The sequence below is a fragment of the Orbicella franksi genome, chromosome 9 (assembly GCF_964199315.1).
Source record: "Orbicella franksi chromosome 9, jaOrbFran1.1, whole genome shotgun sequence".
NCBI classification, from domain to species: Eukaryota; Metazoa; Cnidaria; class Anthozoa; order Scleractinia; family Merulinidae; genus Orbicella; species Orbicella franksi.
The window spans coordinates 23,425,891-23,435,612 of NC_138153.1; the positions used below are offsets into that span (position 1 = coordinate 23,425,891).

Below are 9,722 nucleotides of genomic sequence, written 5' to 3' on the forward strand. Positions count from 1 at the left end.
ACATGCGACCTTGGTTTACAGCGTACATCTTTGAGTGGTCAATTGACACCTGTCAAAACAAAGTATCCACTGACCAGTATCGCTTGAGCGCATTGCGGGCTCAAGTTTTGAGCTCATTGAGGTAACGTGTTTTGTGAAGTTAACCACTGACGAAGTACCGGCTTTTCGATTGGATCGCAGGCTTAAACCAGGTTAAATTACTGTAACAAGGGCTGAGTTGTTCGGAACTGAGCCGGTTAAGGCAGGGGTACACATGAATTTAAGTGAAATTTTAGAAAGTTTAAAGAGGGATTAAAAGGATAAAAAGGAGTTTGGAACACCACAAGACAGTTGATTGCCCCCAAAAGGGCACCCCGGGTTGGTGGGCAACTGTTTGGTGTACGTCTACCAATTTCTAAATTCAAATTCTAATTTTAAAATAACATCAAATCTTCAAAATTTCGTATTCCATAAATTTTACTAATCCTTTGAGAAAAACTATTTATCCCCAACTATGCCCAAAAATCACCAAAAAATTTACAAAACAGCCCAAAACGTAGCTATGTGAAATGAGCAGAGAGATTTTTCACTGTTTGAAACGTGAACGAGATATTTGCATTCAAACCATAACACTCAGCCAAAATATGGCCTTCATGTTAACCCCCGCCTTATGCTAAACCAGGATTAAAAGTTTACCAATTGCCAAAGTGTAAATAATTTTTCTTGAATAAATATGTTTTCCACTGCTTATGTTTTGTGTAGTTTGAGATAATTGAAACTCAGACGTACAAACAATATAAACAGAAAACCTCACCGCCAAGTTAAAAAAAACCCTTTATCCTGGGTTAGTTTATTCAGGTTTTGAACAACGCGGCCCAGGAACTCCGCTTTTACGCTTGGCTAAATATATACATTGCGCCAATACAAAAGGCCTTCAAAAAAATAAGAGAATAGCACCATTACCATAGCTACACACCTTTGATTTTGGGCATCCATCAGCACCACAAGTTATGGTTAATGCCAAGACAAGCTATCCGCTGACCAGTATTACTTAGCGTTAAAACGACTTCGCTGAACAATGTTCAGATAGAGTCCGAGCTGAGCTTTCAGAAGTAAAAAGCCCTTGAAGTGTCCGCTTATTCCAGGTTTTATGTCACAAAATGGCTTAATATTGGTGTCCGCATTATAGAGGTGTCCGCTGAATGCAGGTTTATTTTACAATAAATGTAGGAAGAAAAATTTGGGATTCAAGCTGGTGTCTACCTAACAGAGGGTGTCCGCTAAATATGGGGCCCGCTTAATACAGGTTTCACTATACCCAAAATAAATGTTCGTTTCCTCCTAAACGAGCTCGGAGGCCCCCGACCATCATCATGATCACCATCTTCTGATCTTGTCGGCCAATGCGACAAGGCCTCCATAGTATTGCTATTCCTCCAGTTAGTGCGGCCTTTTGGCCCTCCTTTTGAGCCGGGTTTCGAGTACCACCCCCTTTTGGGTCTACCCCGCTTCCTTTTCCCATCTGGTATATATCCTTCTTGCCAATTTAGCCATGTTGTCATCCTGTTTACACATGCATGTTCCTGACTTCAGCATTTGACATCTCTGACGCTGGACTTCTCTCTCTTCGGAACGGGAAAATCTGAAACAGAACTTGGTAACGGTAAATTAACACGACTTGGGGAAAATTAATTCTGAGCAACTCACTCGGCTCGCTTTGGACAGATCAAGGACTCGCACACAGAACTAATCTTGAATGTCTTGGAGCAAGCTATAACTGCCGGCTGGCATGCCTCTCTGCATGACTGTAATTAGTAGAAGGAATTTGGCTGCTCCCTTTATGCGTACCAATGTTTGAGCCTTCTTCGCTTAGAGTGCGTTCCATTGGGATGATCTGGATCCAGCTCAGTGATTCAAGATCACTCGGATCATGGTGCATCAAAGGCACCGATGAATCCACTCTGGTCACGGATAAAACGAGAGCAAATATACGATATGCATACACAAATTAAGTTTACTGATAGCTGGACAGTTAACTACAAAGATTGGCGAAGGACGGCCCTTAACCCTCAAGGTTGGTGTTTAGTGCTTTGCTTATCACGTAGCCCTTGCTTGACCCCATAAAAAGAAACACTTACACCAATGGGAAAGAGCCAGTAAGCCCAAGTCTCAAAAGTTTACACCGGCTTCCAGGTAGTGGCGGGGGCGAGATCAGACATAGGCTATTAGTGAAAGTAGATGGAATGGATCGAGAAACATAGATCAACAAAAGTATTTCTACATCTATATGTAATCTGCAGAGGGATTCATCCATCAAGTACAGTCAAGGTGACATCAATAGGTTTCCTACGAACGATACGCAAACTTTCTAGTTTTCACATGGAACTTCAAGCCGCGAAGGCATGCACAATATAAATGGAGACATGGAACTGAAGACTCTCTCCTTTGCAATACCGTTTTAGGATTCAATGCTCAAGCAGTGAATAAAGTAGACTTTCAGAAAAGTTCTTCGTCTTGTTTATTCATTACCCGCCAGAGGAAGATCGACCTCTCTCGACTTCGTCGCTCGTTCAGCCGCTTCGCGACCTAAAACCCCGCAGCTCGCTTCGCTCGCTTAGCTATGCTACCCTGAAAGTCATGGGGTCGACTTGTGGCACAGTCTATGAATAAAGAGGTTCACAGTAAAATTTCCAAACGTGGAGTTTGTTCAAGGTGGACGCACTAGGAACATGCCCCTGTTCCAGTCGACAGTCTCATCAGCCAGCCCGTATGTATCATGCTTCGTTCAAAAGAACTCCACACTTAAAAGATATGAGATCCAAAGCACCTTAATTACCTTTACATCAAACACTACAAAATAACAACTACCAGAGACGATTAAACCAAGGTTTAATAAACTTCTTAGCAACCGTAAAGATATTTACATTAATTACTACACAATATATTAAATAGCTCTCGACACCTGTGTCCACACTATGTTACAATTATCTTACGAGCTCTATAATTAACAACTTGTCGCTCTACTTGCTCCAACACCATATCAATTGACTTGCACCAAGAGTCATCAGGGTACAAGTCAACAATGTGAACAGATCTGATCTGCCACACAAATGGTAACCTGACCAAATACAATGTTACAAGCGGAGTAACAAGTTGACAGAAATTCAAAAAGCCTACGAAAATACCTGTGCCTACCTAATGCAATCCACAAGATAATTTTTAACTTTGCTAGGCTATGCTCTCACAGAGTCGGTTCCAAATGATCCAGGCCAAAAATGTGACTCAAACTGGACCAACCCTATAAGACCTTAAAGCCCATTGGCTATGTTCCCAGGGACTAGTCTCCAAACTAATGTGGTCAGAGACTTCTTAGCAAAGGATTTGCTTGTGTTGATCATGTATGAAACTGGCACTGAATCTGCCTCATATGAAGGACACATAGCTGGACCAGACCATTTTTGTACCGGTACTGACTGGACATAGCCTTGAGGATACTGATTGAGTCAGGTCAGTCAGTTGCAGACTCCTGTGTTTTAGAGCTAGTTTAATAGCTAAAATGGTTCTTATGCAAAACTAAAAGCAATCATGGCAGTGTTCTTGAAAGAAAAAGTCTAGTTTCCCTAATTTGTTTAATCTTGTCTTTCCCAAATACATGTAGATCTTACATGTAACAATAATATTGGTCTAAAAATCACTGAAAAATAATGATCACACTGTATCCAAACTTCTTTTGTGAAAATCAACATATTGTTGGAAGTAGCTTGTTGAAATCTGATTGGTGTCAAATGTCACGAATAGTTTTACTTTGTAAAACCTGTCTAGTTTACTAAATTCAATGTAAGGAATCTGCTCAAGTTTTTTGGTACTAATAATAAAAAAAAATGTACGATGAACCATAACTACCCCTCATTTATAACTGACAAAATGAACCTTACATTTAACAGTTGCTTAAAAATAAAGAAAACTGAAAAATCATTAATAACTAAGTGGCTGAATTTGTTTATTGTACATATTAATTAACTCTTTTCAATTTTCTTTTTCTCCATGTATAAAAAATAACTATGCAAACAGATTCCCTTTTTTTAAAACAGATGGTAACCCTGCAGAATGGCCTTACCATACAACTGATAACGTTGAGGAAGGGTAAAGCTTGATGATTTGTGTAGAATTCAACTTAGTATGTAACTCAAGGCACATTCAACAGAAAGCAAGTCAAAATATACCTGAAATGATCTTTTGAACTGAAAAGTTCAAGCATTGCAGGTTCTCTACACTCTAAATAAACTCAACTTTGCAGTGATTTATAGCTTTCTCATTTACACATAGCTGAATTTTCTAAGGGTTTATCTTCCACTGCCACTCATGAACATTTGACAGGGGACTCAACCAACTGCAGGACACTGAAAACAGTGCACACCTTGCAGGGTCTGTTTTTCAGTAATCTGAAGAGTATTTAGGGAAGACAAAACCAATACTCAGTTTGCAGGTGAGATAATTGACTGCAGCTGAGGTGGATTTGATGATTGAGTGGATACTTCAGATTTCTTTAGCTTTTGCCACGTGTCGCCAAGAGCCTTTGCAAAGTGATCATCAACTGAACCTGCTGTAGACATTGATGTTGGGCTCACACACTTATAGTCCTCACCAAGACTTCTACGAAAGTGTTCTTCTACAAAAGGATCAATGATTCCTGACTCAACAATTTCACGTCTGTGAGGGCCTGGATAACAAAACATTTCTGCAGGGCCATACAGGTGTGATGGTCCCATAAAACCAACTGGCCTTCGCATGATGTTAGTGGATGTGATTACAGATGGTCGAGAGTGTGGAGGTAAGTGAGAATGCATATATCCATTATCTTCTGATTTTGGAACAATTGAAATCAGAGGAGGTGGCCCAGAATCAATTCTTGACTTTGCTGCAGATACAGGGTTTACAGTCTGCAAAGGGGACCTGCAACACCAACATAAGTTTAGTATCAATTTCCTGAACTGGCTGTTGTACACTTCTCACATAGTTGTGATGCTTATAAAAGTTACATTCAGGGAATAAGTAACCTACATGAGACTCTTGTAAGTGAGAGTTCAGTTGAAGGTGGTTTCATAGGGTAATCATTAATAATATTGCATGCACTGACGAAATTATGTTTTGAAAGCTGTTTGTTTGTATTACTTTTTATTCCTAGTTCACTCAAACCTATCAAGCATAATAAGTGATAATGGTACATGTATATTGTTTTACAATCACCTCTGTTGCAGTGTGACTACTCCCACAAAATTCCGTGCAATTTTAATGAATGAAAACAATAGTTTTCTGAAAAATAAATATCAATCTGAGGAAGCCATGGCTGTGCACTGTCAGCAACAATTGATTGGCAACCATTTCTATTGTTTTAATATTCAAACGCTACTGTTCAATTTATAAAGAATTTCATTGGGTGATCTTGGTTGGAGTAGCCACACTATTAGTCTTTAAAACTGTCCAAACAAACTAGCTCTTCAGTGTTTACGTTGCTTTAATAGACCCTTTTCATGCAATATAAATTATTTTGTAAGTATTTAACCTAGCCTGACTAACTTTGTTTTTGAGTTGATAATTAGAAAAGAAATTGTCCTCTCAAATGAGTTTAGTGAGGCTAATTCAAATGTGTACAGTTCAAGCCCTATTAAATGGCCACCCCTGGGGAAATGGATAGTGGCCATTTAAAAGGGGCTGGCCATTTAAAAGGGGCTGGCCACTTAATAGAAGTTGAAACAATAGAAAAGTCCTCATTGAGACTTTGATTACTAGCTGCCTAATTGGGGTGGCTGTTTAATAGGTGGCCACTTAATAGGGCTTCGACTGTATCAACGAATATTTCTAAAATGATAGCCATTATATAAAGATAAGGGTCTATCATTTGTGATTTTTTGATTCAGAAACATGTTGCTCATACATTGCAAATGTGTTCCTCACTATACAAGTTCATAAGCTATCAGAAGAATAAGTAAATAAAAAAACACATGTCAAGTGAAAATTAAAGCAAATTTTTGATGTTTTAGGGAGAAAAAAAGTGTTTTGTTGTTTTAGTAATTACTATTAATTTTACTCTCTGTTTTGTGCCCCATGCAATGGAATGTTTAAAAAATTGAAAACATGTACCATGTTTCTATCGAGTTTCAGTATAAATCTACTAGCATTCTATCACGAATGCTGTTCTCTGATTGGTTATGCTACTCACTAGCAGTGTGCGCTTGTTAACAGAATGATGACTGCTTCTTGGCATTTTTGAGGTGTCTGTGAAGAGTATTTAGATAAAGTTTTGAATGACTAGTAGATTTATACTAAACCAATTAGACTATTCACTCTTGATTTCTATACATGATAGAAATTGAGAGCGAATAATCTAATTGTTTAATAGAAACAGGAGTGAAAGTTTAGGAGAACGAGAAATGCTGTGGGAACACAAGCCAACAGATGAGTGTTTCCACAGCTTTTTCCAGTTCTCTCAAACTTTCACCAGTGTCTCTATAACTCGATAGAAACACGGAGAACATGTTTTCTATTACTTTTAGAAAATACTGTGACAAAAAAAGGAAAACAACTTGTTTACTTTGATCATCAAAATGTAAATTCTCTTTGTACATGCCATCATTACTTCATCTGCTCATGCTAGTTTTGTGTTTCTGTTGAGTGTTAGTATTCTTGGTTTTCATGTGACGTAGTCACATTCCAAAATTAGAAATTATCCTTCCTTCTGAGGTTTTAGTTTCATCAGATAAAAGACCCTGTAGGAACGTGACGTTTGACAATGTTTTAGCTCGACAGAGTTCTTCTTTTTGTACCAGAGCACTCCAAGCTTTTGCGTTGCGTGACATGAAAATGGCGGCCAGAAAAGACTGTCGCGCAGGTCAAAAGACGAGTTATCGCTTTAGTTTTTGTTAAATAAACGGTGCTTGCACTAGAAGAAGCATTTATTTCAATGTGTCGGAGCACTAGAGTAAAAATTTTCGTTTCAATAGCAAAACTCAATGACGGATGTTTTTGTTATTTTATGGTCGCCATGTTTGTGCCCCTCCGAAGGGCACAAACATGGCGTCTCCATACAAAGCTCTGTAAATTTGGATGACACGCTTCTGCGAATAACGGGCGAATGAAAAACAGCAGAAACCTGATTCTTGGCGAGGTTGTTTATATAGCAATCATCTATCATATTCCAGATTCTTGAATTTATTTATTGAATGGTTACGATTTTTAGTTTTGATCACATGACTGGTGAAAACCGAGAATAAATCTACTAGCGTTCTATCACGAATGCCGTTCTCTGATTGGCTACGCTACTTACTGCCTATTCTGTGATAGATACATGTAATGAATAGCGTAGCAATGTGCGCTTGTTAACAAAATGATGGCCACTTCTTGACGTTTTCGAAGTGTCCGTGAAGAGGCTTTAGATAAAGTTCTGAACGACCAGTAAATTTATACTAAAACAATTAGATTATTCACTCTCTATTTCTATGCATGATAGTTGACTCAGGCTGCATCCTCGTCAACCACCATGCAATAGGAAATCTCCAGCTCATAATCTAACTGTTTAATAGAAACATGGTTTTAAACAAATCAGCACACGTATTTGCTTTGGATTATTTTCTAAAACATATCTTAAATGGATCCACAGCCCTGACCAGTCTCTATTTTCTCTGTATAATTGTTCTACCATTGATCAAGCTTCACTTTGAGCTTGAGGTTTTCTTCTTGCCAAAGGTGTACATGTGAATGATGAGCAATCAGCTTACAAAACTCAACCAGTGCGTGTGATTAAATAACTGTCAGAACGTAGTTAACGCCCTCAGTAAAAAGATCAGACCCTTTGAAGTCTGTCATATAGTTGCCTTGCATCAACCTAACGAACATTAGTTGTTAAGTTATATTAATAATAATTATTGTTGCCTGCATAAAAATTTGAAGAATGTCGTGGAGCTGAATTTTTTGACTAGTTTACATACAGCAGCCATAAATAGAACAGAAACCGCAAAAAACGTAAGCTAGAGTGGTGTAAAAAATTATGTCATGAAAACCGATATCCAGGGACCGCTAAGAGAGGCTGTTTTGCAGATCTGCTTCACGTGTAGAGACATGTTTTCGTGTTTATTTTGAGCTCAGAAATCAACTTTTCCAAGGAATAATAGATCTCGTTCTGTAGCTTAACGTTCTTGTTTCTCTGTAAAAGTTATGACCTGTACAGTATATGTCAAAATGCACTAAACCGTCATCACTACTTTATTGAGAGTACACTTACGTTTGAGTTCCAGCTGTCTTCACCGATGAGAGTTTTTCTAAACGATTATCATCAAAATTCAACGCTTGTGCGATGTCTCTTCTTTCAAGATTTCGCTTTCTCCGGTTTTCAGCTGATGGCATTACCTTAGGTGATTCCTCGCCTGCTTCTGTCTCCGATTCTAAACCAAACGATTTGAGATACATGTTAGTTCACATTCCGGTATCAAAACACGAAAATCAAACCAACATTTCTTTTGAATCCCCACTAATAGTTCTAACCTTGTTTGTTCTCCACGGTGAAACTTCGCACCATCAAGAACAAATAGGGGAAGAACTGAGATATTTTTCTTTCATAAACGTTGCTTTCTTTGACAGAGAGCGACTAAAGATTACGGTAAGAATCGTTTAGTAACCGGAGAATTATAATAGTCTAAAAATTTTCATGGAATGTTAGTGATGCAAGCAACGTGCACGCTGATTCACAATGGTTGATAAATTAATGCTTGAATATCACGTCAAAGAGTGGTCGAACGGTCCAAAGAAAACAACTCATTGATTTACCTAAGAAAATTATTGTAAATAAAAAGAGTATATTGGTTTTAGGTGGGCTGCCTACGAGCGGAATATAACATAGGCTTATGCACCGATGTCAAATATGAATTCTTTGTTTATTAGCATAACGAGCAATTTTTTCCCATACCAAGCATAGCATAACTATGATGGTTGTATACTGCTTAGGAACTCAAGTTCAAATCGCTAAATCGTCGGGAGTTTGAGAGATGAGTGAAAAATTCGAACTGCTAGGTTTTAGTGGTTTAACGATGTCGTGGGGAGTCGAACAGAACGAAAATATACATGGAGAAACTGGCATGTTCGCATATTTAAGAGCTAAGCATACCTTTACGTATTAACGTGCGGCGAACTAAATATAAGCTCCATAAAACCTCTAAATGCATTTCAATCGGGGTAAATTAAAACAACAGTAAAACCTTTATTGCAACTTACTTTCTCTGGTGTCTGGCTGTACTAGGGACGCTGCTCGTGACAGGACATCCAGTGGAGTCTCCATTATCTGACGGATTGAACAAACTTTAACCTTAACTGTCGACAGCGCAATAAGAAATGAACTTCTCAACAACGAGAGCTTACCATAATTGTTTTTCCCTCAGACAGAGGGAATTGTGGTGAAGTCCCTGCCCCTAGAAGCTTGTTTCAGACTGCACCATGTCATAAATAGAAACAAACATGCGATTTGTGTTCAGGAATGAAAAGAATTAGTCATGACGAAGACCCCGTGACCAAACCTTGTCATCTGACGGTCGATCTGATTGGTTGTGGGTGCGTGACATCGTCTAAGGAGTAAAAACTGCACGTGTTCCTGTATTGAAGCAGGAGGCGGAAATAGGTATTCCGTGATCGATTATATCCTAATCACTCTGAAAAACGAGAAACTGACGCATAGTGGCTAACTCTTCGAAGTTTAT

The 9,722-nt window shown here is 38.6% G+C and overlaps 1 protein-coding gene across 1 annotated transcript; it reads right to left on the reverse strand.

The window, feature by feature from the left end:
* Positions 1 to 2,819: 2,819 nt before the first annotated feature.
* On the reverse strand, positions 2,820 to 9,494 carry LOC145497992 (transcription cofactor vestigial-like protein 4). The gene is made up of 4 exons (XM_081477863.1): positions 9,388 to 9,494; positions 9,244 to 9,310; positions 8,258 to 8,417; positions 2,820 to 4,932 (listed from the first exon to the last, which is right to left on the reverse strand). Exons 1-4 carry the CDS (start codon positions 9,388 to 9,390, stop codon positions 4,455 to 4,457), a joined length of 708 nt encoding a protein of 235 aa, XP_081333989.1. The 5' UTR covers positions 9,391 to 9,494; the 3' UTR covers positions 2,820 to 4,454.
* Positions 9,495 to 9,722: the final 228 nt, after the last annotated feature.

What these genes read in the sequence shown, in the direction of transcription:
- LOC145497992 (XM_081477863.1), bottom strand. An exon ending in ACAGCCAGACACCAGAGAAA is followed by an intron (nt 8,418 to 9,243) that starts GTAAGTTGCAAT and finishes CGTTTGGTTTAG; the next exon opens with AATCGGAGACAGAAGCAGGC. An exon ending in AAGACAGCTGGAACTCAAAC is followed by an intron (nt 4,933 to 8,257) that starts GTAAGTGTACTC and finishes TTGGTGTTGCAG; the next exon opens with GTCCCCTTTGCAGACTGTAA.